At 38.5% G+C, this 26,081-nt stretch overlaps 1 protein-coding gene across 2 annotated transcripts in view; it reads left to right on the top strand.

Annotated features, from left to right (window-relative positions):
* GNAL (G protein subunit alpha L) overlaps positions 1-26,081 on the top strand; it is a 115,484-nt gene that overhangs the window by 53,939 nt on the left and 35,464 nt on the right. The window contains exons 1-4 of one of the 2 annotated variants that reach the window (XM_026699405.2): positions 10,494-10,969; positions 11,261-11,333; positions 12,050-12,104; positions 12,223-12,342. In XM_026699405.2, the coding sequence (XP_026555190.1) occupies positions 10,831-10,969; positions 11,261-11,333; positions 12,050-12,104; positions 12,223-12,342 (387 nt within the window). In that variant the 5' untranslated portion in view covers positions 10,494-10,830. Of the gene's footprint in view, positions 1-10,493; positions 10,970-11,260; positions 11,334-12,049; positions 12,105-12,222; positions 12,343-26,081 lie in introns of those variants that run through there. The other variant, XM_026699404.2, reaches the window with a different exon arrangement.

Raw genomic sequence — 26,081 nt, 5'->3', positions numbered from 1 at the left:
GACAAATAGATTTGCCTTATGATGCAAACATAAATCACTGGACTTCATAATAATAGCTGCCTGTGGGTGGGGGAACCTTTAGCTCTGACACACTCCTCTTACCAAGGTTAACCATTGGTTTTGTTCTAGACAGTAATGAGTGTAAATCTAGTGCTTTGCTTACTCATTAGGTCAACCTGAATACTAGCTTGTTTGGTCTTGCTTTTCCTTTGCCTCTTTATTTGTCCTTTGACATCGGTTCTTCTTTTGTTTTGATCTCTGGTCCACCCATCTTCCAATTTGTCTTGTGAAACTATTTTTCATCCAATTCCTATCAGGGTTAATTCCCACATCTAGTTTTGATGCCATCTTAAGTCATATTTGATGCTGTGAATGCCAAATCTATGAGAGTAATATTTTGAAAAACATTTGAAAAAAATTTATCAGTGGCAAGGAGAATGACTACTTCGCCCAGTTGTCCTGGGTCAGGAAACAATTAGTTGTTAGCTTGCTTATCTTAGATGGAGTTTGTTCACTTATTTTAATTTCCTTGTCAGACTGATTGCACTTTCATTGTGATGACTGGTTGACAGGAAACAAATCCAGAATCATTAATATTATAATTTTGATTCTACCTTCCTGGCTCTGTCTTAAGATCTCCCAGAGAGTGTATCAAGCAAAGGCCAAATGTATAAATGAATTGAATCCAGTTAAATCCAGGATAATCAGGTTCAGTGAGGAAGACTTGGAGTTGTTTGGCAACCACTTGTTCAAGTCTCTTGCCCACAAAGGGAATATTAACAATCTGATAGTCGTTTAGTCTTCTGGGTCCATAAAATGATTCTTCAAAATCATAGATGAAAAGAAAGAATAGTTATGTATTCATATTATGCAGGGAACTAATATGCATTTTGTATTACATGTATTAGTTACCTAATTTAATAAATTTTAAATTAATTACATGTCCTCATCATTTCTTGATTAGATTCCTAGAGTGTGTTCTACATTGGGTTGATTTTTGAACATCTGGAAATTTTGAATGTGCAAATACAGCAGCCTTATTACTGGTGGGCATTATCAGAAAAGAGCACCCATTTGTGCCTCAGACCTTACATTGGTTACCAGTAGATTAATAAGCATAATTCAGAGTCTGGGTTTTGACATATAAAGTTGAATATAACTTGGTGTTTAAGAACCTCCATGATTGCCTTCTACTTGAATCAGCCCATTCAATAAATTGGCAGAAGCTTTTGATCTAAACCTACACTTGTGAAGTAATAAATTGGAAGCCAGGAGGTAATAATTTTAGTTGCTGCCTCAGTCCTGTGGAAAATACTCCTTTTAGAATTATGATTTCCTCCATCATTTCTAATGTTCAGGATTTTCTTACTGAAATTGGAACATGTCTGAAGAGGGTTGGATTGAATGGTTTGGTCTCATCTTTATTTTACCTCAAAAAGGTTTTTTATTGATTTGTTTGTTTGATATTAGTTTATTTGGTTGTGCTGTAATGTTTTAATTATTTTTCATTATCATGAAAAATGACAATGTCCAATTTCAGGGTGAGCAAACATACCAGCTTAATTTATGAGTGGTTTACTGATGAATAGTACTGCAGTCAATTACAAAGGGAGTAGAGAGCCTGCTGTGCAAATGCATACATATGAACTTCAGAAAATACAGGGAAGTGGAGTCTTGTCTGATAAAAGGGCACAACATTGGTAATGTAGACATTCAGTCCAGAAGCATGCAATACGCAAGGGTCGGCCACCTTTTGGATCTCAGGGACCACCTAACTCATAATTTTAAATCCCATGGACCACTAATATGAATTTTGACTGATGGTGGCTTGCTGACATTGGAGGGAGGGAGGGGGAGAGAGAGAGAGAGAGGGAGGGAGAGAGATCTGATCTAACTTCGGATGACTGGTGGTGATGTTCTCTGTCTGTCTGTCTGTCTGTCTCTCTCTCTCTCTCTCTCTCTCTCTCACACACACACACACACACACACACACACAGTCCAAGGCAACCTCATTCCTAATCTGCTTTTCAGCTCTGTTCTCAGGGGGAGAGAGAGAGAGAGATGGTATTTTGTGATCGGTAGGAAAACGGGGTGGGGGATTTTCCTGCAGACTTTTTTGGCGATTTTCCCAGGGTCTGTGTCTACAGAGACCCTGGGAAAATCCCCCCAAAAGTCTGCAGGAAAATTCCCTATCCCATTTTCCTACCAATCAATTGTTCTTTTTTTTGGGGAGGGGGTTGCAGGATACCATTTCCAGCTCCATTTTCAGAGGGAGAGAAAGATACTTTTGGTTTCATGGAAGGGAAGCAGCAGAAGTCTTTCTTTCTCTCCCCCCAAACGCCGACAGAAATGAGTCTTTGCTGGCACAGCCTCTTGGAGCAGGATGCCTTGCAGGGTCCCAAAGAGTCATTTCTGGCGGAGTTTGGGGGAGAGAAAGATTTGTGCTGCTTTCTTTGTGTGCAGCCAAAAGAAGAAGAAAAAAGAAGCAGCCTGGTGGCCAGGCAAGTCCCCCCCCGCCCTTTCCCCCTCCCCTCACTATTGTGTTGTTCCGACGCAAGTCTTGTGTTCCCGTGGGCCATGAGGGTGGCACAGCTTTGTGTTCCCGTGCAGCCTGGATTAATTGCTTTGGGGGTGCTCTAGGGGTGACATTTCTCTGCAGATCACCAAAATTTTCTCGCAGATCACCACTGGGGCATGGCCCGCCGGTTGGAGACCACTGTGCTATAAGGACAGGGGTCCCCGACCTTGACTCGTTTAAGACTTGTCGACTTCAACTTCCAGAATTCCTCAGCCAGATTTGCTGGCTGAGGAATTCTGAGAATTGAAGTCCACTAGTCTTAAAGTTGCCAAGGTTGGAGACCCCGCTATAGGAGGCAAATGGGGTATCAGAGAAATGGGCATTGCAGCAGCAGAGAGGCATAGCTCACAAAAATACAGTAGTCAAACACCAAAGAAGTTAATCAGCCTGTTGAAGTTGAAAGGATGAGAATTAAGGAACAGTGCATTGGATACTTTCACTCCACGTAGACATAATTCCATTGAGGACTACCCAGTGAGTGCACTTGGTCAGCCAATAGAGAATCCATCAAGTGGTACTACTGAATATCTCATATTGCTCTATCTAACCAAGAAGGAGGTTGCAGTCAACTTTGTCAAGTGTCTTGCTGAAGTCCGATGTATTATGTCCACAGCAATTCGCTGGTTCACTAATTTAGCTACTTTGTCAAAAAAGGCAATAAGGTTTGTCTGGCATGACCTGTTTATAACAAAGCCATGATTGTATCTATTAATCACCATATTTGTTTCTAGGTGCTCACAAATGCTCGTTTTTCCCATGATTTCCCCAGATATTGATATCAAGCTGATTGGCTTATAATTTCCTCAAGGTTCTGTCTCGGTCCCAGTAATCTTCAACATCTTCATAAATGATCTAGGCAAGAGAATAGAAGGGGAACTCCTCAAATTTGTAGTCACCAGGCTGGGGGGAATAGCTAATCCTTTGGAAGCATAAGTGCACCATCGTGCCTCCCGTCCCTGTCCTATTGTCCCCATTTATTCATACCTATTTCCTGTATTCTTACTCATGTATATACTTATACCTATTATCTTGTAAGCGATTGACAAATCAAATAAATGAATATAAAATAAAAATAAATAAATAAAGATAGGCTCAAGATCCAGAAGGATCTTGACAGACGAGGATTGGGCTCTATCCAATAAGATGCAAATCCTGTAGTGAGAAGAATAAGGTCCTGCACTTAAGCAAGAAAAACCAAATGCATAGGTATAGAATAGGTGATATTTGGCTCATCAGTAGTAACTGTGACAGGGATCTAGGTATCCTAGTGGACCACCATTTAAGTATGGGCCAACAGTGTGCTGCAATAGCCTAAAAAGCCAGTGCAGTCTTAAACTGCATCAACAGAGGGATAGCATCAAGACAACCACAAGTAGTACCACCACTTTACATTGCCCTGGTAAGACCACACTTGGAATACTGCATCCAGTTCTAGTCGTCATGATCCAAACATATGTTGAGATCCATAAAGTGTGCAGAGAAGAGCAAAAAAATAATAATGATAAGGGGCCTGGGACCTACGGTAAATCATGACAAATGGTTGACCTAAGTATGTCTACCCTATCGAAAAGAAGGATCAGGGGAGACCCAATAATTCTCCTATGAGCTGCTCAGAGCATCCAGTAGTGGGAGGTGCTTCAGTCTCTGCATTGTTAGGCTGAGCTTGAATTGAGGAACGCTCCTCCTCCTCCACGTGACTCCTCCGTAGCGTTCCCCATTTTTAGCTTAGCCTCGTGCAGAACAGGCAGTGCTTTAGCTTGCTCCTTGGCTGAAACATGACTTCGATTCAAAGACTCCCAATTTGATCCTTCTTCAGGTTTGATTCGCTTAATTCTCTCCTTAGCCTCTGCACAATTGTTACTCAGTCAAATTATTCTAACTTGGGGAAGATGCCGTTGCGCCCCCAAGGAGGGCAGTGGGAGGCTCCGTAGCAGCTCCGCGCGACCTCCCCATAGCCGGAAAATCTGCCTCTGCCTCCTTAACAGCTGCAGCATTTGCTCTTGTTTTTTTCTGGTAATTTTCTGTTCCAGCAGCTTGTTCTTCTTGCTGAGAGTCGTATCACTGTCCCCCGAACGCCGTTTACATTTAATCAGGATATTCTCTCCCTTCTCTGACCGTCTCCATTCTTGGAGCTTTCGGTTTCAATTTCCTGAAGGGAGGAGGCCGCTGAGTGGAATGAAGGCTATTCATTACTGGTGGACGCCATTTTGAATTTCAAAAAAAAAAAAAATGTGGCGTAGGCCTTCTCTATTTAGTTTTACTGCACTGTGGGTAGAATTGACTCGAAATAGCAGGATTCCCCTGGATCCTCAGAGTCTGTTAACCTCCTTCTCTGGCAATTAGTATTCAGGGTTACTTCTCTTCATTGAATATTGTTGGCTTAATCCCCACAGCTATCCTCAGCGGCACAGCAGCAGGTACCCAGGCTGTGTCAGCCTGTGCAAGTAAGCTGCTGTAGGCCCATTTTCAAGGCCTAAGGCATGTCGAAATTTGGCTGATTGGTTTTCTTTCTCTCAAAAATTTGTTGCAAGAATTTTGTGGGGGTTTTTGGAGCAATAACGCAACAATTATACCAGCTTCATTGTGGTATCAATTGTTATCATAATAATATTAGTATTAATTCGCAATAATAATACTAATAATTATAATAATATTAACAATAATTGTGATATTAATAATAACATACTTTGTACAGTATAATATTGTAATTTATTACATTATTATCACTGAGATATGACACCCACTGTATATGGTTATATATATAAATCTTCATAGATTCATATAGCCATCAAAAAAAAAAATAAATAACAAAAACGGGGACGTTAAGTATTTATCAGGGCAACCGTCTTGACTCAGACTGGACCCTGGGCATGCCAACTGCCTAATATTGTTTATTTCTATCATATTACTACAATATATAATTTATAAGAATGGCAGATGGTAACACCTCCAAAGGCCCTTCATTGAAGGCAAAAGCCAAAACCCATCACTTGCGCAAGCAGGCTAAGGAGACCTCCAAAGCCTCCCAAAGGGATGCCTTAAGGCGCCACAAGGCCCTACAAAAAGAATTTGACAAGCACGGCAGGGAAGCCCTCCCGGTGCCTCAGGCTTTACCATCCTCCAGTCCATCTACCCCTGCTCAATCCCCTCCTCTAGATCTTCCCATTTCTCCCAGGCGCAGTTTGCCCTCGCAAGGACAACGAGCTCCGATTCCCAGATCACCAGCCAGAAGGGCTCCAGAAGCCACCTTCACCCCAACAACCACTGGCCTTCGCCAAGACGGTTCCCTCATTGAGGAAGTTCCAGAGAGAGTAAGGACCTGGATGGAGTTGGCCATCCACCAAGGGATTGCAGATGGACTCCACCAAGTAACAAGGTCCAGTCATTATCCGGTGGCTCCTGACCTCGAGTCTCAGTCACTAAGATCCCTGCCCAGGTCAGACCACCCCCAGGTATACTTGCAGAGGGAGACCCCCTTTCAGACCCGGGAAGAGGAGGAGGAGGAGGAGGGAGAAATGGGCCAGTTCATGGTGACAGATGAACTCGACATGGGGTTTATGCGGGATAGCGAGCCCCTATCAGAGGCGGACCCCCTGGAAGGGGAAATGTCAGAGGACGAGGGGCTTATCCTGGACCAGCCCGCCTTCGCGGGTTTATTCAGACCACACCTATTTAAATCACTGCTATTCAAGGCCAAGAACATCTCAGGCCTAAGTCCCCAATCACCAGGCGACGCTCCTCCTCCCTCAACGGAGGGTCCAGCGGACCTCATCCTGTAGTTGAGGCCCAGTTCATACCGGTCCCACCCATTTTCTCTGATTTAGTGCAAAAGCGGCTGGCCTCTACAGCAGTACACCCCGCCCCCTCTGGTCACGATAAAAAGTTCTTTAATTTAGACTCAGGATTTTCAAAGTTGCTGAGTACCCCGGAGGTAGATGAGCCCATGGTGGGCTTAGCATCCTCCCTAACTCCAACTGAGGCGCTAGAGGCTCTAAAGCCTGAGGAAAAGCGGGCCGAGTTAGCCCTGCGCAGGGCTCACCAGTCAGACGCATGGGCCATCAGATCGGCTACGGCCGCATCTTTTTTCTCAAGAGCAACACGTCCCCTCGACTAACATCAGGGCACACCAGGACATCACGAAGATTACAGCTGCTGCCGAGTTTTCCGCTGATGCCACTTACCACTCAGTCAAGTTTTCCTCCCGGGCAATCACATCACACGTCACTGCACGCCGCTTACTTTGGCTGAGACACTGGCAGGCAGATTTTAAAAATAAAGCAAAACTAGCCTCTTCCCCCCTCGTGGGAGATAAGCTGTTTGGCCCCTCCCTGGACCCCTTACTTATGGAGACCCGCAGCAAGAAAAAATTTCTTCCTTCCCTTTTACGAAAATCAGATTTCAGAACCCACCAGCCCTTTCGGAGGGGCTCCTTTCGGCCCTTCTATCATGCTCCCTTCTACCCCAGGTATCAGAGGCCCCCTTCCTTCAGATCCGGTCAACCCCAGGATAGAGCTGATTCAGGGGACAGAAGTAGAAGGGGCAGCCAATACAAGAGGCCTTTTCGAGGAACAGGAAGCAGACCTTTCTGACGACCAAGATAGGTCAAGGGAGACTTCCCATTGGCGGTCACCTTAAGTTGTTTGCGAGTCAATGGGACTCTTCTACTTCTGACACTTGGGTCAGAGACACCGTTAGATTTGGTCTTGCCCTTGAGTTTCACACCACTCCCCCAAATTTCCTTATGTCGTGCCCCCCCTCCAGAGACCCGACGAAGCGTAATCTAATGGATTCTGCTATCCAACACCTTCCGAACATAAAAGCCATCCAACCAGTGCCGCATGAACAAAGAGGGCGGGGTTTTTACTCTCATCTCTTCGTTGTTCCAAAACACTCAGGGGGGTGGAGAGCAATTTTGGATCTAAAAAGACTTAACCACTTTCTAATTTATCGTAAATTCAAAATGCATTCTCTACAATCTATATTGCTGGGCATCAGACATGGGGATGTGCTCACGTCCATTGACCTGACGGAGGCGTACTTACATATCACTATTCGGCCTCTCATTCCAAATTTCTGAGGTTCTGTTACAACAATCACCACTTTGAATACGTGACCCTTCCCTTTAGACTAGCCTCTGCCCCCAGAACCTCTACCAAGGTCCTCACAGCACTCGCTGCCCACCTCAGGAATATCCCCGTTCGTCTTCAGTGTTACCTGGGGAACATTCTAATCCTGTCCCCCTCCAATCCCCAAGCAGCGAGGGACACCCAGGCCACCTTAGCTTCTCTTCAGGAGCATGGTTTTCTCATAAATTGGAAAAAGAGTCAATTATCTCCATCAACTCGAATAACTCACTTGGGGGCAGTCATCGACACATTGGAAGGCAAAGTCTTATCTGTCTTCAGATAGACTACTTAGCATCAAAAAATCCGTTCGGGAGATTAGGCACTCTAGAAGGGTGTCCTTACTAGATCTCTCTAAACCATTAGGAAAAATGATATCATGCATTTCTATTATTCCCTGGGCCCGTCTACACTCTAGATTCCTCCAGTGGTTCCTGCTTCCATACCAGAGATCCGGCAGAAGCAACTCCAAATGCATGGTCAGGGCAACTCGGCTTTCCATAAAGCACAGGAGCTCATCCTTCCAAACTTCTGTCCCAGGCCTTCACAGGAGAGGGAAAGGCAATGGCACAAGCTTAATGTTAGGCGTGCTCTGCGAATATACATCAAGCGCACTCAATCCTTCAGAAAATCTGAAGCTTTATTTGTTTCCTTCCAGCCCAAGACACACAGTCACAAGGTGTCTCCATCTACCATAGGCCGTTGGATAAGGGCAACAATAGCTAGATCACATCAGGCTCAAGCCCTGCAAGTGCCTAGAGGCATAACTGCTCACTCAACTATGAGTGCAGCGACCTCGGCAGCTTGGGCCACTCAAACACCTATAACTGACATTTGCCGGGCGGCGAGTTGGGCCTCCCCATCACCTTTTATTAGACACTACAAAATTGTGGTGTTTGCCTCCGTGGAGGCCTCATTCGGCAAACGGGTTCTGCAATGGGTTCTTAGGGACCCTGAGGAGATTCCGAACCAGATGATGTCCCTCCCGTAGGACAAGCCAAGCTTTGGTATGTCCCACTACTGGATTCTCTGAGCAGCTCATAGGAGAAGGGGCATTGGTTCTTACCTGATACGCCCGTTCTCTTTGAGCTGCGAAGAGCATCGGGCGTATCAGGTAAGAACCAACGCCCCCTCTCTTCTAGTTGTTGAGGGGCTGTTGCAAAGAAGAGGGGATTGATTTATTATTTATCTAGGGCACCAGAAGTGAGGACAAAAGGTAATAAGTGGAAGCTTGTCAAAGAGAGATCCAACCTAGAAGTAAGGAGACATTTTCTGACAGGAAAATAATCCAGGAAATAGCTTTCCTCCTGGAGTTGTGGGTACTCCATCATTGGAGGTTTTCAAAAAACAGACGGACAACCATTTGGTATAAGACTCCTGCCTTGAGCAGCGTCTTGGACTAGAAGATCTTCAAGGTCCCTGCCAACCATATGATTCTATGATTTCTATGAACATGTACATAAGAATCCAAGGTTGTCAAGACATTTCCAGTGGAGAGGCAATTACTGGCAGATGTTCTTATTCAGTTATGGGCATTGCATTTTTGCTTCTTGAGGAGCCAAGTAGTTTGTCTTTGTATGATTCTCCAAAGTTGCCAATGTATCCTGTACCGGGCACCCTCCTCACTTTGACTGCTGCTCCTGATCTGCTGAGTCAACTTCCATTGGTGCATTGACAACCAGTTTCTAAGAGTGGCAACTCCTCTGAGATTCAGAGACTGAGGATCCTGATCCAGCGAGTTACCAGTCTTAGAATCCTTATGGGTGAGAGGAATTTGTAATTTATTAATACAAATTATAATAATGGTGGTTGTTATGGAGTCCATAAAAGTCAATTTTGTTATAGGTTATATTTATAATATAACCTAAGGTTGTAAAGAGCAGTTAAGATCTATAGTATAACTTTGTCTTTATGTGAATTTGTTGTCATATTCTGGAAGATCTTACTATTTGATATTATCACAATCAACACCCATATTCTCATTCCCTCCCTCCCTCCCAATAGTAAAGATACAATTACAGTTTTCATTCTGACATTGCTACAGTAGTAATGAGCATAAAAATGAAATTATTTTACGTTTTTTAATCTAAGAATTTACATCCACTGCAGCACATTAACATTTGTCAGTAATCTCTTTGACTTGGGTGCTTAGAAATCTCATGCAGTCACATATCACCTTTTAACATCATATATCATCTCCTGAAACATGAGAAGACAGAGGAAGCAACTATAAAAGTGTTGCTGTTTCTAGAAAGACCAACATCTAAAGATTGTAAATGTATAATCTGTAGTTATAGCTGGGTTTACCTTTTGCACGATGGACTTTAATATTTGGAGAGCATGAATCTTAACTAGAACCACATGCCAGCAGAAGCACATTTTAAAATAACCACAATATGCATGATTCAGTATGGATTTTTAAAACAGTAATTCAGCTACCCTCAGTTGTTTTTCCAATTCCCACTATCCCTTTTAAGGATTTGTTGTAAAGTCCAACCAACAGATCATGCAACCCAGCTCATGCAATCAAAACAGATCATGCAACCCAGCTCTCTTCCCTCCTCCTTTCCTTTCTGTCTTCATTTTGCAGTATTGTATTTCTACTATTTCCTGGTCTCACAGAAAGAGGCAGTGCTGAGTTAGAAAGACAAAAATAGACCTTTACAGAGAAATATAGGGATCGTAAAAGAGAGAGGGAGAGAGAGAGAGAGAGAGTGTGTGTGTGTGTGTGTGTGTGTGTGTGTATGCGCGTATCCGAGTCTGTGTGTGTGTGTGTGTGTGTGTGTGTGTCTGCGTGTACGCGCATGCTGGTGAGAGGAAGACAGCATTAGGCTGATTTCCAGGAGGAGCCTTCTCTCTTTTCACTGTGTGTTAGGCATTTTGTACAGATTTTCGTTCTGTTAAAAAACACTTACCTCTTCCGGAAGTTTTTTATATCTCTTTGGGGGAGGAAAAAGAAACCAACTGTGATCAGAAAACGGCCAGAAACCATTTTATTTGAACAACTGGTGGGAAGAAAAAGGAGAGATACCATCACAGGGATATAAATATCTTCTGATAAAAAAATATTTGTTTGAATAGAATTATATATCGGTAGTGCAGCCTGACTTTCCACCCTGAGGGAGAGCGATGGGGTGTTTGGGCAACAGCAAAACAGAAGATCAGCGTATTGATGAGAAAGCGCAGCGAGAAGCCAACAAAAAAATAGAGAAGCAGTTGCAGAAAGAGCGACTAGCTTATAAAGCCACACACCGTTTGCTTCTGCTGGGTAAGAAGAATGGTTTTTGCAGGCGGGAGGGGGGGGAAGAAGAGGGTGCAGTAGTGCAGTTAGTTTTACCGGGGAGACAGATATAGAAAAACTGCTATTTATGTATAAGAGAAGATGAGATGGAAATAATGCAGTCCTGTTTTATTAACCAGAGTGGGTGTAAAATGGAGAGATTGACTAAAGTATATGTAACAATATTTTGGGAGGAGAGAGATGCTTTCAACCTGTGTTTTCCCATTTTCTCCTCTCCCCAATGTTATTTACATCATGCATTTTTCTCATCTTTTTCAGGGGCTGGTGAATCAGGAAAAAGCACTATTGTCAAGCAGATGAGGATCTTGCATGTAAATGGATTTAATTCAGAGTAAGAATTATTAATATGTATTGGGAGGGAAATTAAAAAAAAAATCCAAATAGGCCATTTGGAACTCATTAGCCCAAAGAGAAGAACTGATATTTGTACACATTTTGTCGGTGTTTCCATTAGACGATAAGCATGGACTTTACAATGACGCATATATATTCCAAGAATCATGAATTTGTATTCTTCCTCTCCCCCCCACACACACTCAAAATCTGGTCTTTCTCCCGTATTTTACATTGTTGTTACTGCAGTGCTTAATAGGCCCTTGTGTAACAACAACATGGTGACTACTTACAACAAATACTAATTATTGACTATATGCATAATTAGATATATCATCTGTTCATCTGAAATAACTATTACAGAAAAATGTAAATGTTTATCTTAAAATAAACATGGTTTATTGTCAGTAATATTTATCTCAGAATTTTTTAGAATTTAATAATAATTTAGATATGATTTAACTTCTAGAACTGAAGTCATAGAACAAGATGAAATATTTGTGTCTTACAAAAATTATTTCATATTTGATTATTTGACTTGCAAACTTATCATGTGCCATTAATCATTTATTTTAGCTAACTCATATGCCAAATTGTCTGTCAGGATATGAGTATAGTGATTAGGGAAAATAGTTTTTTGCATGGCAAATTATTACTTGGTGAACATTTCAGAAATAACTGGAGTAACCAATTGATTTTTGCTGTTATACACAGAGAAAAGAAACAAAAAATTCTGGATATTCGGAAAAATGTAAAAGATGCAATTGTGGTAAGAATATTTATTTTTATTTTTATATACATATTTAGCAATTGGGTAAAACAAATTGCCAGTTAAGGCTAAATGAACTTCTATCAGTATTTAATATGTCCTGTTATTTTTTTCCTAGACTATAGTTTCAGCAATGAGCACTTTAATACCTCCAGTTCCATTAGCTAATCAAGAAAACCAATTTCGAGCGGATTACATCAAAAGCATAGCTCCACTTTCTGACTTTGACTACACCCAGGTAACATTTATTTTTCTTTCTCCTTCTCAATTCTCAAAAAGAATAGGGGTGCCTTATTTTCCATTTGTGGGGCTTGGACTTTGTGATAAAATTATAATTAAATTATTTGGTATTGCAATAAGGAAAAAGAAGCTATTCTGATATAATGCTGCATTTTACTTTCCCAAAATATTTAAAATGAGTATAATGTAAATAACAAGTATACAAAACTGTATCAGTTTTCAGTTTTGTGGTTTATAAAATTTGAGACTGGTTTTAACTTAGTGTACAATGTAGGTGAAAATTGGTAATGCATTTTTATCAGAAAGATTATACTGCTTGTAGAAACTCCATTTCATCCTTATGAAAACTTTGATCCAATATTTTGATTTAGTTTGTGCTAGCCATTCATATAAACCACTGTACAGCTTGTAATAATTTATTTAGACCAGAGGTTACTTGCATATATTATTCTGAGATACACAAATGTTAAAAATTTTCATCTCACTCCTTTCTTTTAGTCACCTCCATCTATCGGTCTCCATGGGGAAGTCTGCTATATAATTATAGATAATGCATAAGGCAAGAGGAATTGATGATAAAAAGAATACCATATGGAATTCAGAGTATACAAGATTTTACCCTTAGAAATCAGAGGGAGATCATAGACTCTTAGTAGGAATATGTCTTCAAATATTTTTTAGAGTATAGGAAAAGGCATTATACAGAAGGTGAAACGGCATAAGAATGAAGATTTTCTGGTTCCTATGCCCTGTTCCCACTTCTGTTGTGTACTATAATACCATATACATGATTGTTTCCTTTTTATTTTGCATAATGAAAGAGAATAGAAAGGAACAGCTACTTCCTATTTCTTCATTGATGTCCTGCAGCCAATAAAATTATTGAATGATTGACAGAAATTTAAGATTGTTTGATTGCGCTCACAGCTGGCAAATAGTAGTAAAATGTTCTTTTCTTTGTTGCTCTTATTATGTTCCAAATATAATCTGGAAAAAAATACATCCAGGATTACTACTAGTATTGATCAAAATGAATTATGAGGATTCATTTATAATAATGTATAATTTTATGTGTTTCCTTTCTTCTAATATAAATAACTATGTCATTATGTTGTCACTAACTATGAAACCTGAATTTTTAAAATCTATTTCTCCTGGTTTTGGGGGGGATATTATTGGGTTTATTACTAGCTTTATTAAGAATCACAATATGTTGGTATGACTATCTCTGGTTTAGGTTTGTGATGTGGCAGAGCTAGTCTGTTTTTAAATAAATACAGTTTAGATGTTACGTATTTGCATTAAATGCAACTATTCAGAAAACATTCATATAGCTTGATTGTCACTTTAAATAATTTATTAAGAATAATAAACTTTTGTTTTAAGATAGCTAATAGTTAACTACATAACTTTTAAAGTTTCAGTGTTGTACCAACTTGGGAAAAGCTATCACTGAATTCAGTGTGATTTTCTTTTAGTACCAGTAATATAGAATTGTCTTTGTGGTATGCACAGCTCCCTTACAAATGTAAATATGTTCGTTGTATCTATTTGATCGAACAATGTTTTTCTCCTGTCCTTTTATTTATTAAAGTTGCTAAATGATATGTGGACTTCACCATGTCATTCTTGTAAAGAGGCAGGTTGGGAATGTCCCTGTCAAATATATTGAGCATTCAAATATTGCTACATCAGAAAATGATAGATTTGGTTTAAATCTAATAATAGGAAAGTTGCTATAAAGTGAACTTGTTGGTTTTCTAACTTGGAAAAATCAACTAAACAGATTTAGTGGACCTCTTTTGGATTGAAGAAACATGGAAGTCCTTCTCAAAGAGTAATATGGCAAAGCATTTCTAAAAATACTCAAGTATAATAATATAGTAGCCTGCTATTAAAAGCAGAGGCATCCACAGGTGGTGGCTCAAAAAAGTCAAGATATGACTACATCATTAAAGCCCCACCTTTTTTTCTTGTGTGTTATACTCATTGCATACATATGAAAAGAGACAGAGCTTTGATTGCGCAGTTATATCTGCCATCTTGACTTTTTTGACCCATACTGAGGGCGCCCTGATTAAAAGAGGGAATAGTCATATTGTCAGCCCCTTGACTCAACTAACAATCTTAGATTCTTAGCCAATATACATTACATATAAACATCGGCTAATATGTTTGGGAAGGAATTCCAGAATATCTTATCTGCTTCTAATGCAGAATAACTTTTGTTTGATGCTAACTAGAATGTAGACAGTTGTAATTTAAATGGGATAAATTCATCCATTCTGTTGAACAACATCCTCAGCTTAGGTTTAAAGCCGTGGTATCATTGATACAATGAACTTCCATTTTGAATCCTTCATTTTAGATCTGTAGATCTAAAAGATCATGTCAGATTAGTAGTGGAGGTGTGGAGGTGGTAATATTACATTAATAAACTGGTTCTCCTTAGGGACCAAACATCTTTCATGATGGAGTCCCTTCATTTTATTCTTACAACAGGTTTATAAGGTAGACTACCTCAAAGCCAAGCTGGCTACACCAAAGTCAAATGCACGTTGAAACCATTACTGAACCTTAATCATTATTCAACATTAGTATTGTGCATAGGTACAACCTTTTTGTATTTTAAGTGAAATGTGTTTGTATAGGCACAAATATGTATAAACTATGAGGAATCAGATTTGAATTTCTATACCAGGAAGGAATATATATATTTCCTTTGGTTATATAATTGTGCTGTCTGAATGCATGTCCAATGGGAGAAGAGAAAAATCTGTATCTTTGTTTACGGAACCTCTGAATGCAATTAGATTTTCCCCCTACTAACTTATTATATAAGTCTGCCATTATATAAATACAGATAAGATTTCAATCATAATTGAAATTATATCTAATTTAAATCAGTTAAATTTAATTTAAATATGGTAAGGATCAGGCTGTAAGAATAATTATTTGAAAATGAAGCTCTCCTCAATCATCAAAATGTATTGGATATAGATTCAGATTGTGTTACTAAGAAAACATTCATGTTAACATATAGAGAATTTCTATTCTAATAACAGTAGTTTATAATAGTAAACTGCAGTAATTCTGACATCAGCAATGGAGTTAGCATTTCTTTATTGCTGCTGTGCGTTCACTTTATCAGATTATTATTCTGTACTTTGATGCTCATTGCTTTTTATTTTGAAGTTGTTAGTGAAGATGTCTGAATGTATTGAAAGGGTGTTCTAATATGTTTTGATACCATAATTATAATTTCAAATTTCATTATGTATGCATGTGTACGTGTGTGTTTTCTGTGGTATAAATCTTTAATTTTGCAAGTAAGTAGTTTTTATGCTATACACAGCTCAGAGTCACATTGCTTAACTTGGGTGCCTTATCAATTTTATCAATAATTCAGTGTGTTATGATATACAAAAATTAACAAAGAAAATTGTATGAACTATAGATTACAATACATGAGTTATGGTAGACTTGGATGGAGGCTGCCATTATTGAAGTCTTAGATTTTTTGGGGGAAGCTTTTGATATTGTTGGTAGCATACCTTCTGGCCTGCTTGCAGAAATCAGGAATTGAAGACATAGTATTGTAGTGGGTAGGTCCAGGTGGTGGTATAGTTTAGGGAGGTTAAACCAAAGGTACTTTATTATAGGATGCCTATTTTATTCAGTATCTACATGAGAGCACTGAGTCATCTGTTGGTTTCAGGTGAGGTGTAATAATTATACAATATGCAATACCTCATTTGCATATCTCCATGCTTAGCCTATTGGGAAATATGATGGAAGTCATGACCCAATGTTTGAAGGCTATCAAGCTCTGAATGGAGAAAAACAGACTCCAATTCAACTTAAACTAGCAAAGTGTTATTGATTCCAAGGCTGACTGATTCCAATATTAATCAACCTTGGATCTTGATAAGATTGTCTTTCCTCAGAAAGAGCAGGCTCACAAACTGAGAGTCTACCTGGACTCAGCTCCCACTCAGAGAGTTTGTAGAGGCTGTGACTAGGAAGACCTTTAGACAGGTTTTGCTGGTATGGCTGTTTTAGTCTTACAATAGGAACAGATTGGTTTGAGATAGTCATTCATACCCTTGTCATTTAGATATTAAATTACTGTAACTTATTCTGTGTAGGCTGTCCTTGAAGACCACTTGGAAACTAGTCTAGAACAGGGGTGTCAAACACATGGCGGCACAGTGTCATCATGTGATGTATCAGGACTTTTCTCCCCTACACTAAACTGGGTGTGGCCAGCAAGTGACATATCCAGCCCATGGGCTGTGAGTTTGACAGTCCTGGTCTAGAAAATGGCAGCACGTACACCTCATCTGCAAGACCTACAGTGATTACCAGTAATTTTCCAAGTGCAATTCAGGGTTCAGGTCACTCAGGGCTGGTTATCTTAGAGATTACCTTTCTCCAAGTGTTTCTGTCTACCATAAAACACCATACAACATACTGAAAAACTAGGATAGCTTGTTAAGGGTCCAAACCTATCAGGAGATATGGCATAAGGAGTGTGTGTGATTATGAGCATTCTTTTCTAGCTATTCCCCTGATTTGGAATAGCTTCTCCTCTTGGATGAGTATGGCTCCCACCCTCATGAGTTCCAGAAGTAGATGAAAACGTGGCTTTTCTGGAATGGTTAATTAAAATTAATACTGACAAGTTAAACATATATATTTAAAATAATGGTAATCATTTTAATGTAGCAATCATTTGAAAATAATTAGAAAGGGTTTACAGTTTCAGTTAATTATATTGATTTGTATGGTGTTTTATATGTATGTTCTGTAAGTCAACTAGAGTCCAATTGGTTATACTCTGATCTCAAACACAGATTGGAGAAGAGTGCCTCAGCCATAATTAAGCACCTAATTAAAACTATGAATATAGTGCTTGATTTCAAATATAAAAAATCACTATAGGAAATTCAAATTACAAGTCTTCTAGTATCTACATTACAGAAAGGAAATAGAGGAAGTATATATAAGACCAACGTTTCAACAATATAATGTTGAACATTGGGTAGTATATCTGCTAATAGACCTGCAACTCTCCTGTGTGAATATTCCATCAAGCAAATTCAATTGGGATAAGTTTGTATTACATCATATTGAGTCACACTTTTAGTAGTATTAAATTTCTATCCCTATGACTCTACATAGCTTTGATTTGCAGATTTACCCACCACATTTTTCATTTCTTTCATCTTCCTTTTCCCCTCCAAATTTTTCTATTCTTACATTCTAAAATCTCTGCTTCTGCAAAGAGAGCTGAAGCTGTCAACATGTGGAGCATATCTATAATCTTTTGATTTTTGGAGAGCCTGAATGCAGTAAAAGTGCACTGGTTTGTTGCCTAGCAGCAACTATGCATATCCATACACAGGTGCTTCTGAAAGTGGGAGAGGAGTGGGAAGAAGAGGAGGAAAAAGAACTGCAAGATCAGGAGGGACTTCCTCTGTTTTTTGTTTCATAATACCAGTCTTTTTCCTAAGTGTGCTGCCTTGAATATTTACTTTTGAAAAATGGGAAAAGTAGAAACATGAACCTTTCTCTGAGGAATCTCTTAGCAATGACATTAATGGATCAGGTTTACTTTCTTAATCTCTGCTCTCCATCTCTGGAGTCTGATTCTTCCAGGAGGATGACAGTGCCCCAATCTATTATTTGAAACTAGCTAGGGATAATGTTAAATTGTTTTTTCCAGATGGTAACATTTGGCTCATAAAAATTGATTCTGGGTCAGTTCCTGGTGGGGCCTAGGTCTGATTCCTATTCATAAGGTTACCATATCTAGACTTCACAAATTCGGACAACCAGTAGATGATACCTTACAGAAAAATCAAAGTTTTGTGGCCATATAGTAGTGGAAATTTTTGTAGCCTTAATTTGATAGTCCTTTCTAAAAAATTAATGGCTTGTTGTGTTATGCATATAGAGGTACCTTTCAACTTCTTATGTCTGTAGACCACTTTTCCAATTTCTTTGGGCTGAGTTGTTGCCTCAAGAACAAAAAATGCTGCTCAAAAAGCACTGAGAGTCACCTAAAAATTATGCCCATCCTCAATGGTTGTTTCCCTAAAAATTTCCTTTTTTATAGCAATAGTAAGTAGATCAAAGTTAATGAATATGTTAGTGCAGGCAAAGAGTATTTAAAGGTAATTCTTCTGAAGAGAGTCAAATGCTCTGGAAGATTGAATCCAGTACACCTGTATTATCTGGTTTACCTCCTTCGAAAGCATTCTTCAGCTTCAGATAACAAATTAAATCATTTGCTCTCTAGAGCAATTAACTCACCCCACCATTTTCTAAGTCTTACAGGCTGTCACAAAGAAAGCATTCATATCTGGCTCCTGGAGATAGAGAGCAGGGCAATGAAAAAATGAAGAACAAAGATGGTGTGTGTGTGTGTGTGTAAATCTAATGCCAACTATGGTAATATAAAGTAAGAAAAAGAAATTGAAGAAAGCTAAAGATTCAAGAAAGAAAAAAGGAAAGAAAAAAGACACAAAGAAATAGCTCCCAATCTTCTTTACGGTAGTACAATTATAAATTCTTAGCCTATGGTTACAACGTAATTCTCTTCTGTGTAATCATCAAAACCATATTTTTTAAAAGTTCTTTTTTGTTTGCTTGCTTGTCTTACACAAAAAATACATGTGGTTTCCAGTCAGTAACAAATGTAAATACTATCTTTGATCAAAGAAGTTCATTTAGCCATCTCAGCAATTTCCATCATATTCACCAACCATTCCTCCATTGTGGGTAGCGCCAAATTTTCCCATCTTTGTGCATATAGTAATCACAATAGCAAGAGCCAGTTTGCTCTAGTGATTAAGACACCAGGCTAGAAACAGGCTGTAAGCGCTAGTCCTGTGTTAGGCATAGAAACCAATTGGTTGACTGTGGGTCAGTCACTCTCTTTCGGCCCAACTCACACCACAAACTTGTGGTTGTGGGAAAATAGGAGGAGCAAGTACTACTAGGTATGTTTGCCACTTTGAATTATTATAAAAAAATAAAAGTGGGATAAAATTATAATTAATAAATTATATATTCATTTTTAAAAGCCTCTGAATATGTAAATGTTTGTGCATCCAGAATTTTCTACTTTTTTACACTTTCATCAAACTTGTTATACACATTAGCAACAAAAATGTGAAGCTTCTTTATATTATATATTCTAGACAATTTATCTGTGACATATACCAGTGATGGCTAACCTTTTCAGCACCAAGTTCCCAAAGCACGCACGTGCGCATCTCCAAAATGCAATACGCATGCGTCCCCTGCACATGCACCCCACCCCCGCCCATGCAGGCACATCCCCTGCATGTCCCTGCCACTGCACATGCGCGACAGAGACCCGAAGACCATCTGGCCGGTGGGAAGCATGGCACATAAGCAGTGGAGCTGAGGTGGGGCGACGGCTCATGTGCCCACAGAGTTCTGCGTGCCACCTCTGGCACACGTGCCACAGGTTCGCCATCACAGACATATACCAATAGTACATTATTTTATACGTTCTCTTTTATAAGAAATGGATGGTCTAGTGGACAATAGATCTTTTAAAAATGGACAATAATTATTTCAAATATGAAGTTAATTTTATAAGCAGGAAGAAAGATACTGAAGATTTAAGAGGTGACAGAGTTATGGCACAGTGAAACATTGGCCCTAAAAGCAGTTGAGGGAAGAGAAGAAAAGGAAGGTGATGGGGAGCAGAAGTGACATATATATTGTACAGATTTTGTTTTATCAAAAGCCAGGAATAGCCATATGTTCCCAGTTTCTGTTCTGTGGTTTTAAAGATTTTTATGTATATGGAATGCTTAATGTCTAAAAGTGCTATATAAAGTTAGTTTAGAATACTGGTGAGTTTCATATTTCCTGACTTCCAAACTCAAAGGACAATATATGAGGTCTACATTAAGAGGGGAATAGTGTCTAAATCATAGGAAGTACAAGTAGTGTTCAACATGCAACCGCAGTTGAGCCTAAAAATTTCTATTGCGAAGTGAGACCGTTGTTAAGCAAACCCTGCCCCATTTTATGACTTTTCTTGCCACAGTTGTTAAGTGAATCTGGCTTCCCCATTGATTTTACTTGTCAAAAGGTTGCAAAAGGTGATTGCATGACCCCAGTACACTGCAACCATCCTAATTATGAGTCAGTTGCCAAGCGTCTGAATTTTGATTACATGACAATGAGAATGCTGCAACGGTCATAAGTGTGGAAAAAAGTTGTAAGTCACTTTTTTCAGTGCCATTGAAACTTCTAACAGTCACTAAATTAACTGTTGTAAATCAGGGGCTACCTGTAATTGTTCCATTTTATTTTGCACAGGTTAGACCTATGCTCCAGTATGGTATTCAGTTGTGGGTACCATTCAGATAAATTAGAACAAGAGGAGTGTGCCAAGGATGATCTGGGTAGATAGAAGTTAATTTCTAGGGAGTCATAAGCAAAGAAAATTAGAAATGTCTGCCTTCCACAAGAGAAAATGCAAGATAGCTGAACTATATTACACAAAAGAAAATCAGAAACGAGTCTTTTTCATACTGATGTGCTGAACATGAAGCAGTGAATAGGAAGCCTGGTTGCAGCTGACTGATAGAGGGAAAAATAACAGTAAGAGCAGTTCAGTGGTTAAAAAAAATATTCAGAGTAGTTATAGGTGTGTTAATTGCTTATATTCAAGCAGAGTAGCTATATCTCAGGACTGCTTTAATTTGGATTCATGCACTTAGCAGTTGATTGAACTCGATGGTATCTCTGATCTCTTCTACTTTATATCATATCTCATCACTTCTCCATTGGCCAGGAAAGCAAATATTGCTATATCCAATCGGTGTTTGAGATATACTGTATGTTGACAGTTTCTCTGCAGCTTCTTGGAAGACTAGGTAGGCAATAAAGGTTGGCTGGACTTAGTGTTTCAAAAACATGATTGTGTGTAATGAATGTAATCTGTATGATTATGAATCTATTTGGGTTAAATTTAACTATTGAACATTTAGTTGACTGAGTCAATTAATCCCTTTTTTGGGTGTTTCCATAACCCCTTCCCTAATGAAACATACTCCAGAAATAAACTTAACCTGGAATTTCTTTGGCTGGTTATTTTAACTTTTGGTCCATTGTTAGAGCTGTTAGAAAAATAATCACAGTTGATGCACAATATTGAAAAACATAAAACTTTCAAATTCTTTTTTTAAAGGATAAACATTCACTGTAAAGTTAACAATTCAAAACTAGCAATATTTTGCTGATTCAGTATTGACCATGAACAGTATAAAGAAAAAAATCAGGAGGAATATATCAAAATAAAACTATGACATATACCCCCTCTAGTTTTTAATGTTTTTTTTTTAATGTGGGATTTTTATATGAAAACTTCTTCGCTCAGCTAGAAGATAACTACACAGCAAAATGCTAGCTTTTGTTGCTAACCGTGGCATAGTGGAGGAAAAATAGTTAGAAATCAGTAAGACTTTTTCATTGCTCAAATTTTTTTTACAAAAGCGCAGTATGTTACTGGTTACACAGTTAATATTGCTTTGTTAAAATTTCTGTAATGTAAAATTATCTTCCCGATGTTGCTATGAACCACCTTTTCCTTTTTTGCAGTAAGTACTTTTCTGTGATTTTGTGTGTTGCTGGGTAAAGCCTGTTTCTCCATTGGTAGTTGTTGCAAAGCAACTGTTCATGTCAACAACTTGTTCTGGATTTCTTCCTCATGTGCCCTCGGTTCTCTACCATGGTAACATTGTTAGGGCTCTTCCACTTGAATCCTAGTGTAGCAGCTGGGGAGCACTATTGTTTAATAAATGGTGTTCACTAGAGAAACAGTGACGATATCAGCTCCTAATACATTTACATGGGAATTTTCAAGTACACAGTGCTCTTTTATTTTAAGGCTAAACAGGTCTCATTATTCCCCAGGCAGAAGATTGCCTGTCATCAACATGTAGAGTTTCCAGAGAAGGGTAAGATAGAAGTGAAATATATATCACAGGTTGTTGTTTTTTTCTATTTAAGCTCAAACTGGATTTATTTATTTATACCATTTATAACATATTATAACTATTCTAGGCAGCTTCCAATCTTTTTAGAACATAAACATAAGAACATAAAAACCATATAGAATAGAATTCTTTATTGGCCAAGTGTGGTTGGACAAACAAGGAATTTGTCTTGGTGAAAATACTCTCAGTATACATAAAAGAAAAGATACATTCATCAAGAATCATAAGGTACAATACTTAATGATAGTTATAGGGTACAATAAGCAATCAAATCATACTAGGAAACAGTCAATATAAATTGTAAGGATACAAGCGACCAAGTTACAGTCATACAGTCACAAGTGGGAGGGGATGGGTGATAAGGATGAGAAGATTAACAGTAATAGTAGTGCAGACTTTGTAATAGTTGAAGAGTGTTGAAGGAATTATTTGTTTATTAAACTGTATTAAAACTGTAAAACTAAGTGCATCAAAAACATCAAAGGGACAATCATCTACAGAGATTCTCAATCATCCAGAACACGGTTGGCCCAAAGGTTCGTTTCAAAAGGCAACTAGACTTCCTTGGTTTTTTTTCTTTGAAACTGTTTTATTTCTCATCCAAGAAGCTTCTTCAATTCAAAAAGCACCTTTTCAATTCAAAAAGCACATTTGGGACAAAGGGATGATCAGGAACTGAAAGCAAGAAATCTTGATACAATTAAACCTTGATTTGATTCAAATGTTGTATGATACTGGCTAATTCAAAAGTTTTGGGGGTCATAAAAAAAGGTTTCTAGGTTGTCTTTGAAACCCTAACAGTTGGAATATATAAAACCATTTCTATACAAGTAGACTTCAACCTATGACCATTCATTTAACAACCAAACAAAGTTAACAACAGTGCTGAAGAAAGTGACTTGTGACCTGTCTTCAAACTTATGACTATCACAGTGCCCTCCAGTCACTTGATACAAATCAGATGCTTGGCAACCGGCACTTATTTATGATGGTTTCAACATATTGGGTTCGCGTGATCACCAGAGGCTTCTGACAAAGTCAACAGGGGAAGCTAATTTTGCTTCAACAGTTGTGTGATTCGCCTGACAGCTATAGTGATTCCTTTAATGACCTTGGCAAAAGAGGTCATAAAATTGGGTGTGATTCACTTAATGACCACATCCCTTAGTGAAGTTCAAGTCCCAAATGTGGTTGTAAGTTGAGGACTACCTGTATTTGCCAGTAATCTTCCTAGCAAAGGTTATCTTTAAAATCCAACAAGTTTCCAAAGAGATTAATTAAAGAGCATCCTACAGCAAGATAGCACTTTAGACTTCGGTGAATTATAACTGTCAACAATTCCAATCAGCCAGAAAACGGCTTAGTAGGGGTCAGCAAACGGATCCAGCCTGCTGCCTGTTTTTGTATAGCCCACAAGCTAGAAATGGAAGGGCATGCAAGCAAAAGGCAGAACACCAGGCCTCAGCTGAGTTCCTGAATGAAGAGTGGGACCAGGATGTCCTGGGTGGTAGCCTATCAGCAGGCTTAATCTTGGCAGCCCAATATAGTCCAATGGCTGCCATGTCCCTTGGCAGTGCTTGCAAGCTCTCCCCATGGAAGTAAAGGAACAGTAGGATCTGGCCCATTATAGAAATAGTTTGCTGACTCCTAGCTTATGAAACCACGGGCAATTCTCACCTGGTAGTCATTGAGAATTGAACATGGAAAACAGGATTTTCTTGATCGTGCTTGCCTTGCTGTGGATTTATTTCTATTAGAGAGTCACTCTTCTTCTTGGTGTATGAATGTGCCTTAGTGACCTGGTTGACCAAAGCTATCCAAATAAAAGTAACAATTGGGGAGCTCCAAACTTCAAATTTAGTGCCATGCTAGTAGTTTAAGATGGATTACAGACAGTGAAGCCACTCTGTGGAAGGAACAGGATTTCCAGATGATGTGCACAGATAATCTTGAATTGATGCAAATAAAAACAAGAAATATATAAAAGATCACACAGTAACAAACTGTACATGTAGTCCTTGATAACTGAGCCCAAAATTTATGTTGCCAAGCAAGGCAGTTGTTAAGTGAATTGCTCCCCACTTTATGAGCTTTTTGCCACATTTATTAAGTGAATTACTACAATTGTTAAGTGAATCATGCCAAAACTGGCTTTCCCCATTAGCTTTGCTTGTTGGAAGTTGGCTGGGGAGATTGTAAATGGTACTCACACGATATCACAAATAGACCCCAGTTGCGAAGCACCCAAATTTTGGTCAAGTCACCATGGGGATGCTGCAACGGTCATAAATGTGAAAACTAACCATTGTTTTCAGTATCATTGTAACTTCGTCACTAAACAAATGGTTGTAAGTCGACTTCTTGTATTGCTTAATGAGAGATAGGTCATATAGTTTGTGAGATTTAATATATTAATGAAACAAAAAATATTTTGAGACTTTTACTTCACAATGACTCAGTCCAATTTATTGGTTTGAGCATCTTCACATAGTCTATATTAAAAGAACGGCAGAAACAAGGATATTTCAAGATTTAGTTGAATTTGAAAAATCTTACAACATTCAGAAGGTTTTCTGGAGCTTATTTGTAATTAGAGATGAAACAAGACTCAGAAACTGTGCAAGTTAGATTGTATGATTAAATGGTTGCAGAATTTATATCCTGTAGTGGATTTGCAACTATGAGAATTTCAATGGAAGAAAAATATTAAATTCACACTGTATGTTTTACTAAGAAAAAATGACATAAAATGTTCTGTCATTAGTATATTATCCCAATCCTAATCACTAAAATGGATAAGTCATTTTCTAAAAATGACTAGAAGTGTAAGGATAAGGTCAGATCACTTTTTTCAAGTATGGCGGTTATGCTGTGAAGCTTAACAAATTTGGAAAGTGATTCATCTCAGAATGAAACAAATCTTGAAAGTAGAATTTACTTTTCAACCTTTAATATTCCTGCTAAATTTTACTGAACAGTATATTCCCACAGTACCACCGAATTAGCTCTGTGTATCATAAATGCTGTGATGATATTTTCTGCCTCCTAATTACAAATGAAGTTTGATCTCTTCAATGGAAGAATAACTATTGTTGGAATGTGATTCTATGACCATAATAGTTTCATATTTTAAAATAAATCTGATTTAATTTAATTGAAATAGGAAACAATTTCTAAATTACAATTTAATACAGATTCATTTTATAATTAACATTTTGACATTTATATTGGGTCTAGTTTACAATAATTATGAATTTTCAGATTTTTAGAATGATGTAATCAGTTATTTACAATTAATGATATATAGAAAAATTATAGTTTCTATAATACGTGTAAACGCCTTGATTTCTAACTTTGTTCTTTTTCTTTGTTTATATTTTTCCCTTAAAATTGTCAATAAAAATATGTTTGAAACAAATATTTTCTAAGGATATGCATAATAGATAGTATTTGCTTCATAACTTTATTTTATCCAAAACCAGCCAACTACCATAAGTAATCAACTTATAAGCATAATTGGGACCAGAACTGCTGTTATTAAGCAAGGTGAATGTTGAGTCACCTGATTTTATGACCTTGTTTCTTTGCTATAGTGGTTAAGCAAATTATTGAAGTTGTTAAGTGAAGCATGAAGCCATTAAATAAATCTGGCTTTTCCCATCAACTTTGTCAGAAGCCAGCTGGTAAA

This window comes from Pseudonaja textilis, chromosome 3, assembly GCF_049901715.1.
Source record: "Pseudonaja textilis isolate UNSWEBS1 chromosome 3, rPseTex1.2, whole genome shotgun sequence".
Taxonomy (NCBI): Eukaryota; Metazoa; Chordata; class Lepidosauria; order Squamata; family Elapidae; genus Pseudonaja; species Pseudonaja textilis.
The sequence above is the reverse complement of the archived record's forward strand: the minus strand, read 5'-3'. Positions and strand labels throughout refer to the sequence as shown.